Source organism: Natrix helvetica (assembly GCF_964273705.1).
Source record: "Natrix helvetica genome assembly, chromosome: 1".
NCBI lineage: Eukaryota > Metazoa > Chordata > Lepidosauria > Squamata > Natricidae > Natrix > Natrix helvetica.
Window position 1 is genome coordinate 45,191,522 of NC_138548.1, and position 22,734 is coordinate 45,214,255.

General features: G+C 44.6%; 1 protein-coding gene across 1 annotated transcript; it reads left to right on the forward strand.

Annotated features, from left to right (window-relative positions):
* Window positions 1–1,967: 1,967 nt before the first annotated feature.
* On the forward strand, window positions 1,968–15,815 carry LOC309385233 (alpha-1-antitrypsin-like). The gene is made up of 5 exons (XM_081939463.1): window positions 1,968–2,117; window positions 9,962–10,591; window positions 11,458–11,725; window positions 13,404–13,551; window positions 15,602–15,815. The coding sequence occupies exons 2-5, from the start codon at window positions 9,979–9,981 to the stop codon at window positions 15,791–15,793; spliced, it is 1,221 nt and encodes a 406-aa protein (XP_081795589.1). The 5' UTR covers window positions 1,968–2,117; window positions 9,962–9,978; the 3' UTR covers window positions 15,794–15,815.
* Window positions 15,816–22,734: the final 6,919 nt, after the last annotated feature.

The window sequence follows — 22,734 nt, forward strand, 5'->3', positions numbered from 1 at the left end:
ATCTGAGATGTTTGCCAGCATGCAAGTTGCAACCGCTCCCTTGCCAGATCACTCTATCTCTTGGGACATTCTGCTCTTAAAGCTATGCAATCACTATTCCCCAATACCTTCCCACGTTGCCAGATGCCACTGATTCCAGCAATGCCTGCAGAAGGAAGGGAAAACAATGAGCCAATACCAGGCTTCACTTAGAATGGCAGCCATCCATTGTGAGTTCCATGATTTGGATAACTCGCTTCTAGAACAATTTGTATGAGGAGTCCGGGACATTTGCCTTCAGTGGCGGCTGCTGGCACATTCTGAATTGACACTACAGATAGCTGTGGACAAAGCCAGAGCAGCCAAAATGTCTGCCAAGTCCACAGCTGAAATCCAGAAGTGCCAGCAGCTACCATCTCCAGCCACCAAAGCCTTCCAAGGAGAAGACATTGAGCCTCCTGAAGGACCTGACGATGACCAAGTTGGCCGCTTCAAGTCAATGCCAAACAGGCAAGCTGCTATTCCCACCAGATCTCCTCTGGGGGGGTTGCCTAGGCTACGGTGGTGCCCACTCCCATGCAGCATTTCATTTTTAAAATGCCACCTGCCAGCACTGTGGCAAGAAGGGGCACTTGGCCCACGTTTGCCGGGCTAACTTGTCCTTGCCAAGCCAAGCCACCTTCCGGCTGCTGACAACATGTCCTGAGCACCGGTTGGCCCTACCAAAAGAGGACTGCTTTGCTATCACCAGAACACAACACCGCCAAGCCGCCCCAGTTAGCAGCATGGCTGAGATGCACCTGGCAGAAGCGGGACGTTTACTGTTTCCCTATTGGTTGCTCTGCTTGACAGCGCAAGTATAAATAGTTGTCAAGCAGAGCATGGTGCTGAAGTTGTTTTACCGTTTTGCTTGCTGTTTGGTTCTAATGAAGAGTTGTTAAAGGTTACCTCAGTGAGTCTGTCACTTCTGTCGTCCAGTCTTCAATAGACATCACTAGACTTCCAAAGGTTTTTCACAATATTTACTTATTGCATTCTATAACATTTATTTTCATTGCCCAGTATTGCATGTTGATATAGTATAATATTATAACATATGTATTTATAATATTCTGTAGCTATAGCATGGTATATTGCAAGACTCTCTCATCCTACTCATTTTTCGACGTATCATACAAATACACAGGAGAAGTTTATAGTTTGCTCTGTAGAATTTTTTGGTTTGGCAACATGTTAAATTCTTCTTAATTGATTTCATATGATGAAAAAAGCTACAGAGTATAATACTGAATGCTAAAAAGAGCATACAATTTCTAGACATACACGTGCAAAGCTGTTAACAAATTTATTCGGGGTTACTTAGAATGCATTTTAGACTCATGTGCAAATCTTGTAAAATATACAGAAAACAACATCTTCTTATTCATTTATTTGTAATTTACTTAATGACTGTGAAAAGGATGAAATGCAGCAATGTACCAGCATTTGGATGTTGATTATGAATGTTAAGGTGCATAAGATTCCCAAATTCATCACTACTTATCCAAGGACTTTTATATCCCCACACATCCCAACCCCAACCCCCAAGTACTTCTGTCCTAGAGATTCACGGGCTAAATATCAGGAGAAAGTACTGCTTCTTTTGAGTTGGTCTCAAATCCTGGACATATCCATATTTTTTCCTTAGCAATAATGCAGGTGTGGCTTTGCATTGTCTTCTTCTGGGATATTTTTTTGATTTCCTAATTCTAGCCTTCCTAGGTCATAATCTACTAATCAAGGCTGAGGTTTTTTTAAAAAAATTTCAAGACCAGGAAGAAGAGCCTAACAGAGTCAGTGTGATTCCCACTCCTGATTACAAGACCTTCTATTAGAAATACCATAGGTTCCTCATTTTTGAAGGTCATTGCTACAGCCAATCAATGTTAAATGGGTTCCTGAAAGTTCATTTTGATTGCTGAAAAAGCCATTTTTTGTTTGCTAGTCTTTGAGCAATGGTTAAAATAAACATATCTGCAAACATCTGGTTAATGCTTAAGGGAATATTTCCACACCATTCTGTAATCTGATAATATAAAAAGTAAAAGGAAAGGGATACAGAACCCATTTGAATGAATGAAAGCTCTCCTTATTATACAGTAAGTAATCTTGTGGGGTGTGATTAGGGATTTATACAGTTTGCATATTATTACTGTTTCTTTTCATATAGTTTACAAAATGTACACATTTGAAGTTACTGGAGTGCACTAATGATGCTTATACTTCGTATTCCTATTTTTAGAATTCTGCAAAACAGCAACTTAATAGCTTCTACCATTACATACTACGGTAAACACTTGAACATTACCCAAGAAAAAGATAATATTTAACAAAAAGCAGGAAAAGAACATATAGATTTCATGTTTGCGTAAATCATTATAAGGAGTATATGTGGAAATATGTTCATGTGTGAAGAGAAACATGAGAGGGGGGAGGGAGGAAGGAGGGAGGGAGGGAGGGAGAGAGAGAGAGAGAGAGAGAGAGAGAGAGAGAGAGGGAGGGAGGGAGAGAGAGAGAGAGAGAGAGAGAGAGAGAGAGAGAGAAATACAATTTACCTAATTATTCACGTGGGATTATTACTATCCAATAATTCAATGTCATAGGAAATAAGTAATGATACAAAACTGGTATTTGTATGATTAGACTGTATTGGTATATTTACTAATGTATTTTGTTAGATTCATACGCTGCCCTTCCTCCTACGCATTGTATGTAGGATATTCTGCTTCCATTTTTCTCCCAAAACACCAAAGTCATTTACTGAGGTTTTAAAAAGAAGAATGGACTTCAACTATTTTTACTCTGTCTAGGATTTGAAAATATTTTTTTGCAGAACATCCTAATCCTCTATAGGTAGTCCTTGAGATGTGAAAGGTCACTTAATGAATGTTCAAAGTTATGCTAGGCATCCCAAAACTACATACAACCTTATTTCAAAAGTTACATTAGCTGCGACACCCCCACAGTCATTTGCCTTTATGACCAACCACGGAGATGCTGCAGGACACACACACCCCACACCTCTCTTTCCCACCCCAATGAGACCCTGCATGCCTCCTGGAAGCAGCCACCATTTTCACTGCTCTGATCATTTCTTGTGAAAATGGTGGCTATTTGGTAGCTTTTACCCGGGTCAGCTGGCCCTTGGTAGACTGCCAACCTCTCCTGGCTCTTGCTAGGCTTTGGGAAACCAGACCCTGCACTAAGGCTGAAGCAGCAGCTTCAAGAAGAGTTTCCTAAAACATTTCCCCTGCTTTAACCCCTCCCTCACACAGAAAGCCACATTTCCAACAAAATAAGAAAAGCTAAGAGGGACCGACTTGTTGAGATTTTCCTCCCCCCATTAGGTGCTAAAACCAAACTCCCTCCCTCTGCCCTCCAATCTCTGTCCCCCTTTACCATTTAATTTGCAAAATTTAACTGCATGCTAGAAAGAAGGAGACGAAACCTGTAAGCTATTTATCTTGATTCCGGGCTGAAGAGTAGAGGAAAGGGAAGAAACAAGCAAAGACAATCTTTCTGCAGCTTTTGGCCTTGAGGAACTGAAGAAAACATTTAGCTCAAAAGGTTTAGCCAGCTAGAGCATGATATGTGCAGCAAATGAACGCAGCAAAGATTTTCGCAGTTTTTTGGGCTGCCTTTAGGACCCAGCTAGGAAAAGACCTGCAAAGACCCAGTCTTCGCCCTGTTTGTTTGCTGCAAGGGTTGTGCTCTAGCCAGCTAAACCTGTTGAGCTGAATTTTGTTTTCTTCGGTTCCTCAAGGCACAAAACCCCCCAGAAAGGTTTTCTTTGTTTGCTTCCTCTCTTTCCTCTGCTCTTCAGCCTGGAGTCAAGGTAAGGTATAATGGCTCACTTGGGCACTGGCTTGGACACTGAGGAAGAGCCAGATCCATTGGACATCCAAAAGGGACTATGGATACTGCAAAATCTTCATTCTCACCCCACTCCAGGAGAAGGAAACTGCAAAATCTTCATTCTCACCCCACTCCAGGAGAAGGATACTGCAAAACCTCCATTCCATCCCACTCCAGGGGAAGGATACTGCAAAACCTCCATTCCACCCCACTCCCAAGGAACAGAATGGGATGGGAACGGAGATTTTGCAGTAGCAAAATCTCCATTCCCACCCCACTCTGTTGCCAGCCAGAAGTGATATTTGCCAGTTCTCCAAACTACTCAAAATTTCCGCTACCGGTTCTCCAGAACCTGTCAGAACCTACTGAATTTCACCCCTGGGTTAATACAAGGTAAAGGTTTGGGAAGATTGTCCTGAAGCTTCTGCCTTAGAGTGCAGGGTCTGGTTTCCCGAAGACTAACAGAGCCAGGAGAGCTTTGCAGTCTCTATTCTGTCAGCTGATCAGGGCAGAAAGTTCTAAAAGTCTTGGGGAGTAGACCTTTTTTTTTTGCCTCGGAAAGGCAGATACAGCTTGCAGGATGAAGGGCAATGGTAGAACCTGGAAAGTCAAGTGTTCCAGAGTTTTCCTTTGCCATGTTTTCTCCCTAGCAAGGTGGTCAGCAGTGTGGTGGGAATGTATGAGCGCCACCCAAGGGGCAGGAAGCAGAGCATGGGGTATCTCAGAATGGAGGATGCTATGGGAGACCTGAGGCAGGTGGGCTTGAATGTGGCTTCACTAATCCTCCCAGGATGTCTCCCATCTCTGAGGCATCCCACGCTCCATTTAATGACCCACTTATTTATTTAACAAATGCACTGGGGACCACAGGGATGGCTGTTCATTACTTGAGCCAGTTCATTTAACATGTGTCCTGAATTTCAACCCTAACGAGCAGGTTCTATTATGGTGATAACTCAAAGACTACCTGTTAGATTCGGGCAACGAGAGAACAGACTCCGGACACGTAGTGACTTAACAGCTCTTTATTAGTAGTAGTAGTGATCCAGCTTAGTGTGTGGTCTGAGGATTCCCCTTTTATAGGGATCGGGTACGCCTCTCGACCAATCAGAGTGATTCCTAGTGGCGGACCTGAGTGGAGACTTACAGTGATATATGCTAATATCTAACACCCCTCCCTTCTTAGACGGAGTGTTCCTGTTAGTGATAAAGTCCTTTAAGTACGTTGGTTTCTGCCTCACGCGAGTGGATCGTTGGAGTTCGGTTTGAGTTGGAGTGGGTGTGAGATCAGCTTGTTCAGCTAGTTCCGTTCCGCGGTCGGGGGTTGGAATGCTTTCCTTGATAGGATGCTGTTCCGTTTCGTCGTTGATCTCTGGATCCACTCTTAGCTCCGGGGTGCTGTAATCCTCTATGTTTGGGCTCTCGGGTTGCTGACTTTGCGCTGGAAGGTAGTCCTCGTTCGCGGATCGTAATTCTGAGTGTGCAAGGCGGCCCCGTAGTTGATCTATGTGCCTTTTCCAATTTCGTCCATCTTCAAGCTCCAGCAAATATGAGCGTGGACCCGTGACGCCGATTACCTTTGCTGGCATCCACAATGTTCCCCCTGCATAGTTGTGGGCGTATACTGAATCCCCTATGCTAAATTTCCAAATTTTACTTGTAGAGTCTGGGGGCGATGTGGCAGAGTAATTTGGGTGAAGATGGTCCAGGTGAGACCGTAGACGGCGGCCCATGAGTAGTTCAGCGGGGCTCCTACCCGTCGTTGCGCTGGGGGTAATATGCTGAATTAATAGGTAATGATCAATGCGTGTTTGCCAATCACCTGGACCCATCCTAGCGAGGGCCTCTTTTGCGGATCGCACCATTCTCTCCGCCTGTCCGTTCGATGCCGGATGGAATGGCGCGACGAGGGCATGCCGAATTCCCTGACCTGCTAAGAATGTTTCAAATTGCATGGCCGTGAACTGGGGCCCGTTATCGGAGGCCAGGAGGTCGGGCAGGCCATGAGTGGCGAAAAGTCGCCGTAGTACCTTAATGACTGCCTCTGCTGTGGTTGAAGTCATTAGGACTACTTCTAGCCATTTGGAGTATGCATCCACAACTATAAGAAAGGTCTGACCTTGGACTGGTCCTGCGAAATCGATGTGTATTCGCGACCAGGGTGCTTTAGGCTTCTCCCATTCTGTGGCGGGTGCTTCTGGGGGTGCTGGTCTAGATTCTTGGCATGGATCGCAAGTGGCCACCCATTCCTCTATCTCTTTGTCCATGTTTGGCCACCAGACATAACTTCTTGCTAACGCCTTCATTCTAACGATCCCTGAATGCCCAACATGTAACGCTTCTAACACATTTCTACGTAACGCATAAGGAATAACCACTCTATCCCCCCAAAATAAACAACCTTGTAACACTGAAAGTTCATCCCGTTTTGCCCAATACAGTTTGAATTCCGGCCCCACGTTTCCCTTCGGCCACCCCCTCCAAACCCAAGTTTGAACTTGTTTTATTATATTGTCCCTAGAAGAGAATCTGGCAACGTCGCAGGAAGACACAGGTCCTGAGTCCAAACAGTCAATTAACAGAACTGGTACCTCGGGAGTGGGGTCTGGCAAAAGATCTGGGAGTGGGCAACGGCTGAGTGCGTCTGCATGTCCTAGAGTGGAGCCCGGTCGATGGATCAGCTTGTATGAGTACGCGGCCAGGAAAACAGTCCACCTGGTCATGCGTGGAGAAAGGGAGACTGGTGTGGGGCGGTTTCCCGTCAAAAGTCCCAACAGCGGTTTATGATCTGTAATTAGTTCGAAATCGCGGCCGTAGAGGTATTCGTGGAAACGTTTAACTCCAGCCACAGCAGCTAACGCTTCTCTGTCCATCTGGCTGTAATTCCTCTCGGCTGATGAAAGAGTCCTGGAGTAGAAAGTGATGGGTGCTTCGTTCCCATTTGGCATCCTGTGGCTGAGGACTGCGCCGACGCCGAATGGGGATGCATCGCAGGTCAATACCAGTGGTAGCGTCTGGCTGTATTGCACTAGCAGCGAGTCGGTGGTGAGTAGGCGTTTGACTGTGGCAAAAGCTGCTGCTTCGGATCGTCCCCATCTCCACGTTGCGGTCTTTTGGAGGAGTCGATGCAATGGTTCAGCAACGGTCGCCTTCTGTCTCAGAAAAACGCTGTAGAAGTTAAGTAGTCCGAGGAAGGCCTGCAACTCGGTCTGATTTCGTGGTGTGGGGGCGTCCTGGATCGCCTTAATTTTCTTTGAAGTGGGGTGTATTCCCTGACCATCGATTCTATATCCCAGGAATTCTACACTAGGCACGTTAATTTGGCATTTCTCTTTTTTGTGGCGGAGACCCTTCTCTCTGATTCTGGCCAAAACAGTTCTGACTCTTTTTAATAGTTGCTTCTCGTTTGCAGCGGACACCAAGATGTCGTCGAAATATGGGACGACTCCTGGTATCCCTTGCAAAAGCCGTTCCATGACGCTCTGGAACAGACCTGGGGCAATACTCACACCGAATTGTAGCCGGTTGCATTTGAATGCGCCTCTGTGCGTCACTATAGTTTGGGCCTCCGCTGTGGCGCTATCCACAGGCAATTGCTGGTAAGCTTGTGCCATGTCTAGTTTAGCAAATATCTTTCCTGGCCCCAACGAGTGCAATAAGTGTTGGACTACTGGCACAGGATATGCGCTTTGTTGTAGCGCGACATTAATTGTGCATTTATAGTCCGCGCAGATGCGGACTGACCCGTCTGGTTTGACTGGGGTCACTATGGGAGTTTCCCAGCGTGCGTGATCCACCGGCTCAAGTATTCCTTGCTCTACTAGTTTATCGATCTCTTTATCAATTTTTGGGCGGAGTGCAAAAGGCACTCGTCTCGGCTTAAGTCGGATTGGTGCCACTTTTGGGTCTAAATTGAATGAGATGGGTTTACCCACATACTTACCAAGACCGGGGCTGAACAAATCCTCGAACTCCTTAAAAATCAGTTCAGCGCTGCTGTTCTCCACGGCGTTGATCCCGGTGACTTCTAACCCCAGGGCTTCAAACCAATCTAGTCCTAGAAGGTTCTGTAATGGTGCGCTGGCGATGGTCACGGGCAGCTGGGCTACGATGTCCTTGAAACGAATTTGGAACGTGCCTTCGCCCACGATGGGGACTCGGTTCCCCTGGTAGTCTCGTAGCAGGATGTCTGGTGCGCGTAGTTGGCTCTTTTTGAGGCTAGGGATAGCCTTTTTCATGGCTGCCCATGAAATGATCGTCAGGGCCGATCCTGTGTCAACTTCCAGCTCGCAAGGAAAGCCCTCCAAGAGGACCGTGACTTTCAGCTTTTTGGGCCGCTTAGTGCGGACCTGACTTATTGTGGTGAGATAGGTTCGCAATTCCTCTCTCTGGGTCAACTCTATCTCGGCATCGGTATCCTGGCAATACTCTCGTTGGGCATCCTGATAGTACGCTTTCTCAGCTCTTTGTGTGTAATCTCTCTGGGAATACGCCCTTTCAGCTCTTTGGGAATTGTCTCTCTGGGTAAACTCTCGTTGGTTTCTCTCTGGGCACCCTTTTTGATTTCGCCAAGCCCCTGGGTTGGACTTCTGTTGGCGGTACATTGGAGGCTGCCTTGAGGAGGCAGGGACTTCGCTCCGGCACACTCATGCGATGTGCCCAAGTTTGTCGCAGTGCGAACAAACAACGTTCCTGAACCGACAGGTAGACCGGGGGTGGTTCCCTCCGCAGCTTGCGCAGGGTGGCAAACGGAATCCGGATCTACCCCCAGGCCTCATGTGACTGCTCCGCATCAGGTGACTGTCCTCGAACTCGGGATCCTCGAAGTCTGGATTGGTGTCCTCGTAGTGGACTCTGGTGTGTCTGGGTGCTGGCTGGCTTGCATTGAACCCGCGTTGTATGGTTTCCGATGATCTTTCCGCTGATTCGGACGCCCTTGCTTCGTTTAGCGCTATTTGTAGGGTTAAATTTGGATTGGCCAACAGCCTTTTTTGTAGCGAAATGTCCTTTAACCCACAAACAAGTCTTGCCAGGATTTGCTCGTCCAGATCCCTGAACTCACAGTGAGTCGCTGCTTTACGTAGGGCTGCAACATATTGATTGATTGATTCTCCCGCCTTCTGGTTCCGCATGTTGAATTCCTGGCGGCAAATGTGGCGGGAAGGTTTTGGCGCGTAATGGGTCTGCAGGGTCTGTTGTAGCGCCGTCCATGATACTGCTTGTATCGTTGTTGGTTCGGAGAGGTCTCTGGCCGTGTTGAATACTTCTCGCCCACAGTAGCTGAGGAAGATGTTCTTCGTTCGGGAGTCGGTTATCCCCGTGTATTCGTTTGCTTCGAGAAAACACTCGAAACGAATCATGTAGGCTTCCCATTGGTCGTTCGTTGGGTCGAACGGAGCGGGAGGAGTGTGCATCGCCATCTTCTCTGCGTTGAATTTCCCGCGCTGCGATGGCTTGAAATGACTGCCGGAATTTCTGCCGAATTCCTGGGCTGGATCGAATCCTGGGATTCTGGAGGTATCTTCGTCCTATCTGTCTCTCGATCCCACCTTCGTCGCCAATGTTAGATTCGGGCAATGAGAGAACAGACTCCGGACACGTAGTGACTTAACAGCTCTTTATTAGTAGTAGTAGTGATCCAGCTTAGTATGTGGTCTGAGGATTCCCCTTTTATAGGGATCGGGTACGCCTCTCGACCAATCAGAGTGATTCCTAGTTCCTGCCCTAGTGGCGGACCTGAGTGGAGACTTACAGTGATATATGCTAATATCTAACACTACCTACAAGCAGAGGTGGGTTCCTACCGATTTGGCCTGATTCAGCTGAGTAGGTAGTAACTCGGCTGGACACAAACCTGAATTGCTTCTGCGCATGCGCACACCCAAAGCACATCCCTGAGCGAATCAGCAGTAAAAGAAGCCGGAACCCACCCCTGCCTACAAGTAACAATTTATCTTCAACATCCTTTCATGGTGACTTTCATCTAGAAGCCAAAATACCCATAAGGCTGTAACTGAAAAAGGTGCTTTACAAACACAGTTTATAATAAAATAAAATCCCTCTTCTTTATTCCAATTTTCCTCTGCAGAATAAATTACCGGCAAGATGAACAGCATCATTCATCTGAGTTTGGCCTTGATAGTGTTTTCCCTCGTCAGCCATGGCCACCAGGATGTCAATCACCACCACGATCATCAAGACCCCAATGCTGCTATCAAGATCCAAAGCAATGTTGCTGAATTTGCATTTGAATTTTACAAAATACTAGCTGCAAGATCACATGGAGAGAACATTGTTTTCTCACCCTACAGCATTTCTATGTTGCTTTCAGTCCTGTTATTAGGAACAAATTCAAACACGCATGCAGAGATTTTAAAGGGGCTTAATTTTAACATGACAAACATTCAGGAAGATGAGATCCACCAGGGGTTTCATGAACTTCTCCATCTGCTCACACATTCAGAGGAGGATTACAAGCTGGATATCGGACAGGGCCTGTTTTTAAAGGAAGGCATACAACCATTGCAGACATTTCTAGATAAGATTAAGGAATTCTATGAAGCAGAAATCCAAGCCACAAAGTTTCAGGATCCAAAAGAAGCTGAAAAACAGATCAATGATTATATAAAGGAAAAAACACATGGGAAAATTGCAGAACTAGTCAAGGAACTTAACCCAGAAACAGTCTTTGTTCTCACAAACTACATATTCTTTCAAGGTATCCTTCGCAGAGATATAATAATAAGTTCAAGTAATAAATAAATAAATAAATATTCCTTAATGAAAGGAAATGTCCATATATATTATTTGAGACAGCTTTTTTAAGTTGGGTGAAAGAGGGGTGGAATTGCTCCAAGTAGTAAGTCAAGAAAAAGATAATTCCCAATAAATGCAATGTGTTTTCACTTGAAAACTAGCCCATTACAGAAATTTAAGTGTGTGTGCGCTCACATATAAATACTTTACTGTTGTATAAAACAGTTTTTCATTTCTGTGGAACCATTTCAGGAATTGTTGTTCCAGTGTTTTAAAAGCACCTAATAGGAAGACACCTACAGTGGCATAACTAATATTATGTCCGAATATCAGCCATTATTCCCGTTCTTCATAAAATTGGATTATAAATGCAACTAAAATGCACCCTTGTAGTCTTTGAAAACAAAACAAAACAGATAGGCTGCTTTAAAAAAATAGCTTGATGTAAGATCATAGGCTGCACATCTCCCTGAGTATGAATAGAATATAAGAGCTGTGCAGTTTTTAGAAGTGGGGAGGTTATTTTCAACAAAGAAAGAAAAACGTGAAAGAAAGGACACAGCCTTTTTTTCTGACAGCAATACAGCAGCTGCATTGCTTCACTGACTAAGCAGCATTTGGTGCAGATGTGCAGAAATAGGTCCCAGCTTTGCAAGTGTTGGTCAGCATGAGAAAATGAATCCAGAGCATCTTACTAGTTTAATTTTACCACCTCTTTGCCTCAGTAAAGAAGATCACAGCATCTTCCTAAGGGTGAGCCTAATTCACCTCATGCAGGTTTGATACTCTTATCCAAATATTACTGTGGGTCTTTTTTGTTCTCTTTAGGACACTGGAAGAATCCTTTTGATCCAGAGTTCACAAGGGAAGAGGACTTCTTTGTGGATCACAACACAACTGTCAAAGTCCAAATGATGCATAGGACCGGTTGGTTTTACTCCTATTTTGATGATCAGCTGTCTTGCACAGTACTGCAGTTAGACTACAATGGTACAGCCACCACATTTTTTGTTTTGCCTGATCCTAAAAAAGAGAAAGAATTGGATGCCAGTCTGTCGACAGAAACTGTGAAAAGATGGGCAAAAAATGTACAAAGGTAACACTTCTTTTGAGTGCTTCTATATTTCTCCATAGTTAGTATATTCTTAAAGAATGTGGAAAAATACTTCAGTGCCTTTGCATTCTGTGCTATGCTCTTCCAGAATAATTGTTGAGATTTGATTTTAAGATAGAGATCAGCAACCTAGGTCTGTGTCTGTCTCACTAGAGTTTCAGATACATCTCTTACTAGTGTCCCCTGGGTATAAAAGAGAAGGGTTTGCTCATTAGTTCTTAATGATATTAATAATTATTCTTCCTTCCTGTTTATTACATGCTACTTCATCCCTTGGCAAACCCAGATATAAAAAGGATACAGGTAGTCCTCAAGTTACGATCACAATTGATCCCAGAAAATTATGTAGCTAAGCAACACAATTTTTAATAGAGTTGCTCTATTTTATGACCTTTCTTGACATAGTTGTTAAGTGAATCACTGCAGCTGTTAAATTAATAAGATGGTTGTTAAGTGAATCTGGCTTTCCCAATAATCTTTGCTTGTCAGAAGATCATAAAAGTTGATCACATAAATCCAGGACAGTGCAACTGTCATAAATATGAAACAATTGCCAAGCATCTGAATTTTGATCGCATGAGCATGGGGATGTTCAACTGTCATAAGTATGGAAAATTGTCATGTCACTTTTTTCAATGCCATTGTAACTTTGAATGGTTACTAACCAACTGCTATAAGGTGAGAACTACCTGTATTAACCATTGGATGGAAGTTCTTCAAGGCTGTTGGAAGTGACTGATGTTATGAAAATGAAAATTGTGTTTTATTTTGGACTGATAAGATGTTATGTTACGTTACGTTATAAGTTATTTTGGTATATTGGTTGGTTGTCTTTGTTATATCTTGATGTTTTTGTTTAGTTTTAAGCCATCTAGAATCATACAGGGGTTGGACAGCATTTAAATTCATTCATTCAATCAGTCAATCAAGTCCGATAGTCATTTTGACAGCAGTGCCTATATCCATGATGGGGAACTTGTGGCACGTGGAGCCATTTGTTAGGGCACACGAGGTGTTGCCCTGTCAGCTCCAGCGCGCATGCATGCACTGGCCAGCTGACTTTGGCCTTCTTTTAAGGTCGCTTCCCTGAAGGCTCTGTGGGGAGAAAAATGGCCCTACCGCCAAACTGGAAATCACTGTTCTTGAATTTCCAGATTGCCTGTAGGGCCGGTTTTCACCCTCCGGAGGGGTGGGGCAGGCTGTTTTCGCCCTCCCCAGGCTCTTAGAAAGCCTCTGGAGCCTGGGGAGGGCTGAAAAAGCACACCAAAAGCGGGGAGAGTGCTGGTCACGTGCACATGGGTGGAGGGGGGGTATTGCACGCGCATGAGCGCTGGAGTCACACATATAGCATTATGGGTGTGGTCATGCCCACGCCCGACCCCCCTGCGCTCCCATCCACTTTTGGAACATAATCCAAAAAAGATTAGCCATCATTGGCCTATATTGATATCACTCAAACATTTTAAACAGATTTACAATGTTTGCTATGATAATAACTAATACCAAGGATTTCTCTCTTAAAAGTCCAGCTTCCATATGACAATGATGGCTTTGTTTTGTGTATGTGTGTTTTTTACTGATTTTAGTAAATACTACTGGATTTATTTCTTAACTTTGTGATGTCTAGAATAAAAATGACTTTTTTTCTTTCTTTCTGAAGGGTTACAGCAACGGTCTCCATTCCCAAGTTTAGTATTTCAGCCACTTACAACTTAAAGGAACCCCTCTCCCAGCTCGGCATTACTGAAATCTTTACTGATGATGCTGATCTCTCTAGAGTCACCGGGGAGGCTTTGAAATTGTCTAAGGTAAGTAAAATATTTATATTGTTTACATCATTTCACACAGGATTTCAGCAAAATGAAGCCACATTTCACAGCAGCAATGTAAATAAGGGGGAACTAGGTGTAAAATCTCACCCTTGCAGAACAGAACTCTCCCTCCCAATTGCTGTTTTGTAAGCAAAATGTGTGCATCAGAGTATTTTTCTGGCATCAGCTCATGATTTTTCATCATTACAAAGAAGCTAAAGATCGAGAAGGCAGCTTATCCACATTCAGTTTGCCCTCAAAGTAATTCTTCTAGAAAATTATTGGCCTATTAGTAAAGACCCATCTGTCTTTACCCAGAAAGTCCAAGGAACAAGACAGGGATAATTTGACTTTTTTAAAAAATATACAGTACAGGAAAAAATGCAACAAAAAAAAAGATCATACAACAGGAATTGCAGCAATTGTAACATATCTTTAAAAAGAAACCTTGTGTGTCTGGACATATCCCATCCCATTTCTCTTGTGGTTATCAAAGAGATTCAGTAAGCTAGGAAAGTGAAGGGGGGAAATGAAATATAAATAAACAGTCGACTTGCCTGATATCCCTATTTGCAGAAAACTAAATTTATCATAGTTGCTACACGTAAGTATATAATTTTTTCAGCACAAAATCTGTCTAAAACCTTTGTCTAAAAGCATAGAACACAGAACTCTAGACATCCAGTTTAACAATGCAACGCAACTCTATTTTAATCTCTTTAGTCTGTCAGTGGCTGAATTAAAGGAGGCCTAATGGTAGCCTTGCGCCATATTAAGCCCAAGAATCCTGACATATGTATGAGGATGCCAAGCTCCAAGGATAGACGTGGCAAAATTGTTCTGCCTGATTTTTCTGTTTTTGAAAGATGGAGCTCAGTAAAACATGCATTAATTATAAACTTCTCTTTGTTTAAGCCAAAAATAATTACCAACAATATTCACATTTTGAACTATCATTAGTTCGGTTTCTTCAATACTGTTTGACTTGAGGAGCAAATGGAGTTTCTTTGGTTCATTTTTCTTCTTTTGGTCTCACGATACTTTGCTTCTTCCTTTTCAACCTAGCGTTTCAAAATTAGCAAATTTAAGATGTGTGAACTTCAACTCCTAGAATTCACAAAGATTTCAAGTTTGAAAAACACTGGCTAAATATCTTCCTTAAAGAGAAGCAACCACTCACCTCCACACAGTGCATGGGCTAAAATTGCTACAATCCCGAGAAAGTTAACCAAGGCCTAGAAGGGCACACTCACAGATCGGTGTAACAAGTTGTCACAATAATACAATAGTAGAGTTGGAAGGGACCTTGGAGGTCTTCTAGTCCAACCCCCTGCCTAGGCAGGAAACCCTATACCGTTTCAGACAAATGGCTATCCAACATCCTCTTAAAGACTTCCAATGTTGGGGCATTCACAACTTCTGGAGGCAAGCTGTTCCACTGATTAATTGTTCTAACTGTCAGGAAGTTTCTCCTCAGTTCTAAGTTGCTTCTCTCCTTGATTAGTTTCCACCCATTGCTTCTTGTTCTACCCTCAGGTGCCTTGGAGAATAGTTTGACTCCCTCTTCTTTGTGGCAACCCCTGAGATATTGGAACAATGCTATCATGTCTCCCCTAGTCCTTCTTTCTCTTAAACTAAACATACCCAGTTCCTGCAACCGTTCTTCATATGTTTTAGTCTCCAGTCCCCTAATCATCTTTGTTGCTCTTCTCTGCACTCTTTCTAGAGTCTCCACATCTTTTTTACATCGTGGCGACCAGAACTGAATGCAGTATTCCAAGTGTGGCCTTACCAAGGCATTATAAAGTGGTATTATCACTTCACTGGATCTTGATTCTATCCCTCTGTTGATGCAGCCTAGAACTGTGTTGGCTTTTTTGGCAGCTGCTGCACACTGCTGGCTCATATTTAAATGGTTGTCCACTAGGACTCCAAGATCCCTTTCACAGTTACTACTACTGAGCAAGGTATCACCAAGGTGTCACGATTTCTGAAATATTTTTTTTCTCCACTGCAGACTTTGAACATTTTCTTCCTTTCTTCTCAGGCTACCCACAAGGCTGTGTTGACTATTGATGAAAGTGGAACTGAGGCAGCAGGCGCCACCGCTGCAGAATTGATCCCTCTATCATGGCCTCCAGAACTTCAATTTAACCATCCTTTTACAGTATTGATTTTTGATAAACAGATCAATGCTACACTATTTGCAGCCAAGATAGTAAATCCAATGCAACAGTAAAATAAAATTTAAAACCCCCAGAGTATATTGGCTTTTGAATACAGTTCAAAAATAAAGTATCATTGGAACATAAATTTCAAGGAAAGAAGAGGGTTGGGTTTCAAAGGAAAATTAACAAACGTATTTGGCTCCTGTGTGAATCCTCATATGAAATGAAATGGTTTGTAAATAGAAAATAAAATGGAGCAGTGCTCATGTGGATTGCCTGAAGACTGAAATGAAAAATGAGCAAAATAATCAAAGAACATAAAAAGATATATTTCCTTTGAGAATAAAGATTAACTAGACAATTTGTCAAATGCAATCAGACCAGTGCCCTTCCACTAAATTTTCTCTGTGTTCATCATCTCTCTCGGGCTCCAGAATACAACAATTGACTTTAAAATAGAGAAACCTGGGATGTGGATCACCAACATATTTTTTTGAAAGGATATTCTTCCTGTCTCAGGACGGTATTGTTGGATGGAACTGGAGATGCAGAATTTCCATAAAATAGTGCATCATGCAGTCCTAAAGAGATTGTATAGGACGTGAATGGGCAATCTGGAACACACAATTTATTGTTTGTACCAGGGGTGAAATCCTCCTGGTTCAACCCAGTTTGGCTGAACTGATGGGGACGATTGTCCTTGGTTCTGTGAACAGGTAGTAAAAAAAAAAAAAGCTTCTGAGGATCTCCCTGCTCAGCTGTGAGCCGCACGATCGTCGGAAGCTCCCCCCCCCCCCCGCTTTTTAAAGCATTTTTTCCCATTCATGTCCTATACAACCTCTTTAGGACTGCATGATGCACTATTTTATGGAAATTCTGCATTTCCAGTTCCACCCAACAATACCGGGAAAAAAAATGCTTTAAAAAGCTTTAAAACAGACTGAAAGTGAAAAAAAAGTTGGCCATCTCACCCAAACACATGCCCTCCCCCACCGAGCCACACCCACAGAACCGGTGGGAGGGAGGATTAGATTTTACTGGTTTGCACCTCTGGAATCTTCTAATATCATAGTATCAAAACATCACAATAGAACTTCATTTTATTTAATTAATTGCACACCATCAAGATAAGAGCCCTGGTGATGCAGTGGTTATAATGCGGCACTGCACTCACTGCTCACTCCAGGAGTTTGATTCTGAGTGGTTCAAGCTTAACTAAGGCTTTCATCCTTCCAAAGTCAGTAAAATGAGGACCCAGATTGTTGCGGGCAATATGTTTATTCTGTAAACCGCTTAGAGAGAACTGTAAAGAAATATGAAGCAGTATATAAGTCTAAGAACTATTGCTAGTGCTATTGCTGTCAAATCAATGTCGACTTTTAGCAATCATAAATATAGTTCTTCTCCAAGACAATCTGTCCCCAGTCTGGTCTTTGGGATATTTCAGTGGTAGGTTAATTCTAAAATATGTATTGATTGTATTCTATAATATTTTTATTGTCTAATATAGTACATTAATGGAGTAAAATATCATAACATGATTAGGGTAAAACATTTTAGTATTCTGTGATCCTATTCATTTTTCAGTATACAGTATCATTGTATAAATTCTTTGGGAAAGTTTACAATTTGGACTCTTGAGTTGTTTTTTGGAATGTGATAAATTCTGCTTAATTGATTGAATACAATTAAAAGAAACTATGTAGTAGAGACTTGAGTGCTAAAAGCAGCTATGTTTGTTTTAATACTTTAAAATTGTCATAAAATTACTTTTATAGAACATTGTAGCCAACATTCAAAATTAGTAACCTTCCAGTATTTCCCATTCCAGCATCTTCCATTCATCCTAGGTCTCCCATTTTATTAGCAATTTGACTTTCAAACGAAATAAAGACGAAGAGATGTCAATGCTAATATCACCAAGATTCTCCTTAGCTGCATGGACCACTTTAAGACTTCAGTTTATGTTTCAGGATGCTTTTTAAAAATGTGTAATTAAGGAAAACAAAGTCCTATTTCACTTGGAAAGAAATAGTAATAAGGAAATCCTTTTTTTAAAAAAAAAAGAGAAGAACAATTTTTTTTCCCTCAAGAAATGCATTTTTAACTCACAAATTGCCTTGGGAAGATTTACATCTTAAGAAACTGACACTTTTATGGTCTACTTAGAAATCAGCTTATGGTCATTGTAACAATAATTTATTTAATGTAATAATTTATTTAATGTTGAAATCAACACAGAAAAGACTTTGAAGAAAAGTGTTAGATTCGGGCAACGAGAGAACAGACTCCGGACAAGAAGTGACTCAACAGCTCTTTATTAGTAGTAGTAGTGATCCAGCTTGGTGTGTGGTCTGAGAGTTCCCCTTTTATAGGGATCGGGTACACCTCTCGTCCAATCAGAACGATCCCTTGTTCCCGCCCTAGCGGTGGACCTGAGTGGAGAATTACACCGATATATGCTAATATCTAACACCCCTCCCTTCTTAGACGGAGTGTTCCGGTTAGTAACAAAGTCCTTTAAATATGTGGGTTTCTGTCTTACACGGGTGGATCGTCGGAGTTCGGGTTGAGTTGGAGTGGGCGTGAGATCGGCTTGTTCTGCTTTTTTCGTTTCGCAGTCGGGAGGTGGAAGGCTTTCCTTGCTCGGATGCTGTTCCGATCCGTCGTTGATCTCCGGTTCCACTCTAGGCTCCGGGGTGCTGTAGTCTTCTGTGTTCGGGCTCTCAAGTTGCTGACTTTCCGACGGGATATAGTCCTCGTTAGCAGATCGCAGGTTAGAGTGCGCCAGGCGGCCCCGGAGTTGGTCTATGTGCCTTTTCCAATGTCTACCGTCCTCTAGTTCCAGCAAGTATGATCGTGGACCTGTGATACCAATTACCCTTGCCAGCATCCACAGTGTTCCCCCTGCATAGTTGTGGGCGTATACTGAATCCCCTATGCTAAAACTCCGAATTTTGCTTGTAGAGTCTGGGGGCGATGTGGCAGAGTAATTTGGGTGAAGTCGGTCCAGGTGAGACCATAGACGGCGGCCCATGAGGAGTTCAGCGGGGCTCCTACCCGTCGTGGCGCTAGGGGTAATATGCTGGATTAGTAGGTAATGGTCAATTCGTGTTTGCCAATCACCTGGGCCCATCCTAGCGAGGGCCTCTTTTGCAGCTCGCACCATTCTTTCCGCCTGTCCATTCGAGGCCGGATGGAATGGCGCGACAAGGGCATGCCGAATTCCCTGACTTGCTAGGTATGTTTTGAATTGCATGGCCGTGAATTGGGGCCCGTTATCTGAGACCAGGAGGTTGGGCAGGCCATGAGTGGCGAAAAGTCACCGTAGTACCTTAATGACTGCCTCTGCCGTGATTGAAGTCATTAGGACTACTTCCAACCATTTGGAGTATGCATCCACAACTATTAGAAATGTTTGCCCCTGGACTGGTCCTGCGAAATCAATGTGTATTCACGACCAGGGTGCTTTCGGTTTGTCCCATTCTGTGGCGGGCGCTTCAGGGGGTGCTGGTCTAGATTCTTGGCACGGGTCACAAGTGGCTACCCATTCCTCTATCTCTTTGTCCATGTTTGGCCACTAAACGTAACTCCTAGCTAACGCTTTCATCCTTACGATCCCCGGATGCCCAACATGTAATGCCTCTAAAACATTTTTCCGCAACGCGTATGGAACAACAACTCGATCCCCCCATAATAAACAACCTTGTAAAACCGACAGTTCATCGCGTTTTGACCAAAACAGTTTGAATTCGGGTCCCACATTTTCCTTTGGCCACCCCCTCCATACCCAAGTTTGTACTTGTCTGATTACATTGTCCTTGGCAGAAAATCTAGCAATGTCCAAAGAAGAAACTGGTCCTGAGTCCAAACAGTCAATCAATAAAACCGGTATCTCGGGAGTGGGGTCTGTTAATAGTTCTGGAAGTGGGCAACGGCTGAGTGCGTCAGCGTGCCCTAGTGTGGAACCCGGTCGATGTATCAGTTTGTAGGAATACGCAGCCAGGAAAACAGTCTACCTGGTCATGCGCGGGGAGAGTGAGACCGCTGTGGGGCAGTTTCCCACCAAAAGACCAAGCAGAGGTTTGTGGTCTGTGATGAGTTCGAAATTGCGGCCGTAGAGATACTCGTGGAAACGTTTGATTCCTGCCACAGCGGCTAACGCTTCCCTGTCCATCTGGCTGTAGTTTCTTTCAGCCGATGATAAAGTCCTTGAGTAGAATGCTATGGGCGCTTCGTTCCCGTTTGGCATTCTGTGGCTGAGAATTGCGCCGACGCCGAAAGGTGATGCATCGCAGGTCAATACCAGTGGTAGAGTTTGGCTGTATTGGATGAGTAACGAGTCGGTTGTGAGCAGGCGCTTGACTGCGGCGAAGGCTGCTGCCTCGGTGTGTCCCCATGTCCATTTCGCGTTCTTGGCGAGGAGTCGGTGTAGCGGCTCAGCGACGGTAGCTTTCTGTCTTAGAAAAACGCTGTAGAAGTTAAGAAGTCCGAGGAATGCCTGCAACTCGGTCTGATTTCATGGTGTGGGGGCGTCCTGGATCGCCTTAATTTTCTTCGATGTTGGGTGTATACCCAGTCCATCGATTCTATACCCCAGGAATTCTATGCTAGGCACATTAATTTGGCATTTTTCTTTTTTGAGGCGGAGACCCTTTTCTCTGATTCTGGCCAAAACAGTTCTAACACGTTTTAGTAGTTGCTCCTCGTTTGCAGCTGACACCAAGATGTCGTCAAAATAGGGGACGACTCCTGGTATCCCCTGTAAAAGCCGTTCCATGACGCATTGGAATAGACCTGGAGCGATGCTTACGCCGAATTGTAACTGGTTGCATTTGAAAGCACCCCTGTGCGTCACTATAGTTTGGGCCTCCGCCGTGGCGCTATCCACAGGCAACTGCTGATACACTTGTGCCATGTCTAATTTTGCAAATATTTTTCCTGGCCCCAACGAGTGCAATAGGTGCTGGACTACGGGCACAGGATACGCGCTCTGTTGTAGGGCGACATTAATTGTGCATTTATAGTCCGCGCAGATGCAGACTGACCCATCTGGTTTAACTGGGATCACGATGGGGGTTTCCCAGCGCGCGTGATCCACCGGTTCAAGGATCCCCTGTTCTACGAGCTTATCAATCTCCTTATCAATCTTGGGACGGAGCGCAAAAGGCACTCTTCTAGGTTTGAGTCGGATTGGCGCCACGTTGGGGTCTAGATTGAATGATATTGGTTTACCCACATACTTACCAAGACCAGGGCTGAACACATCCTCGAACTCCTTAAAAATCTGTTCTGCGCTGCTGTTTTCTACGACGTTGATTCCGGTGACTTCTAGCCCCAGGGCTTCGAACCAATCCAGTCCCAGGAGGCTCTGTAATGGCGCGCTGGCGACGATCACGGGCAGCTGGGCTACGATGTCCTTGAACTGCACCCGAAATGTGCCTTGACCCACGATGGGGACCCTGTTCCCCTGGTAGTCTCGTAGCAGGATGTCTGGTGTTCGCAGCTGGCGCTTTTTAAGGCTAGGAATTGCCCTTTTCATGACTGACCATGAAATGATCATCAGGGACGATCCCATGTCGACTTCAAGCTCACAAGGGGAGTCCTCCAGGAGGACAGTGATTTTCAGCTTTTTAGGCCGCTTGGTGCGGACCTGACCTATCGTTGTGAGATAGGTTTGCATTGGTTCTCTCTGGGTCAACTCTCTCTCGGCATCGGTATCCTGGGGATACTCTCTCTCGGCTCTCTGGTAATACGCCCTTTCAGCTCTTTGAGTATATTCACTCTCGGCAAACTCCCTTGGATTTCTCTCTGGGCGCCCTTTGTTCTTCCGCCAAGCCCCTGGGTTGGGCTTCTGTCGGCGGTACATCGGAGGCTGCCATTGTGAGGCAGGGACTTCGCTCCGGCACACTCGTGGGATGTGCCCCAGTTTGTCGCAATGCGAGCAAACAACATTTCTGAAATGACAGGTAGACCGGCGGTGGTTCCCTCCGCAACTTGCACATGGTGGCAAACGGAATTCGGGTTTCCCCACCGGTCTTGAGTGACTGCTCCGCATACGATGGCTGTCTTCGAACTCGCTGTCCTTGACCTCTTGATCGGTGTCCTCATAATGTACTCTAGCGTGTCTGGCTCCGGTCTGGATCGCGCTGTATCCGCGTTGTATAGTCTCGGATGATCTGTCCGCTGATTCGGAAGCTCTTGCCTCATCGAGTGCAATCTGTAGGCTTAAGTTGGGTTTGGCCAACAACCGTTTCTGTAGAGAAATGTCTCTCAACCCGCATATGAGTCGCGCCAGGATTTGCTCATCCAGATCCCTGAACTCGCAATGCGTTGCCGCTTTCCGGAGCGCTGGAACATATTGGTTGATTGATTCTCCCGCCTTCTGGTTCCTCGTGTTGAATTCCTGGTGGCGAACGTGGCGGGAAGGTTTTGGCGCGTAATGTGTTTGCAATGTCTGTTTTAGCGCCGCCCATGATACCGCCTGTATGGGTGTTGGTTCTGAGAGATCTCTGGCCATTTCGAAAACTTCTCGGCCGCAGTAGCTCAGGAATATGTTCTTCTTTTGAGAGTCCGGTACTCCTGCGTAATCGTTTGCCTCGAGAAAACACTCGAACCGTAGCATGTAGGATTCCCAATGATCGGCGATTGGGTTGAATGGAGCTGGAGGAGTGTGCATCGCCATCTTGTCTGCGTTTGAATTTGCCGCGCTGAGATGGCTGCCGGAATTTCCGCCGAATTCCTAGGCTGGATCGAATCCTTGGATTCTGGAGGTAGCTTCTTCGTCCTATCTGTCTCTCGATCCCACCTTCGTCACCAATGTTAGATTCGGGCAACGAGAGAACAGACTCCGGACAAGAAGTGACTTAACAGCTCTTTATTAGTAGTAGTAGTGATCCAGCTTGGTGTGTGGTCTGAGAGTTCCCCTTTTATAGGGATCGGGTACACCTCTCGTCCAATCAGAACGATCCCTTGTTCCCGCCCTAGCGGCGGACCTGAGTGGAGACTTACA

What these genes read in the sequence shown, in the direction of transcription:
- LOC309385233 (XM_081939463.1), top strand. Translation starts at nt 9,979, where the DNA reads ATGAACAGCATCATTCATCTGAGTTTGGCCTTGATAGTGTTTTCCCTC. An exon ending in AAACTACATATTCTTTCAAG is followed by an intron (nt 10,592 to 11,457) that starts GTATCCTTCGCA and finishes TGTTCTCTTTAG; the next exon opens with GACACTGGAAGAATCCTTTT. An exon ending in AGGCTTTGAAATTGTCTAAG is followed by an intron (nt 13,552 to 15,601) that starts GTAAGTAAAATA and finishes CTTTCTTCTCAG; the next exon opens with GCTACCCACAAGGCTGTGTT.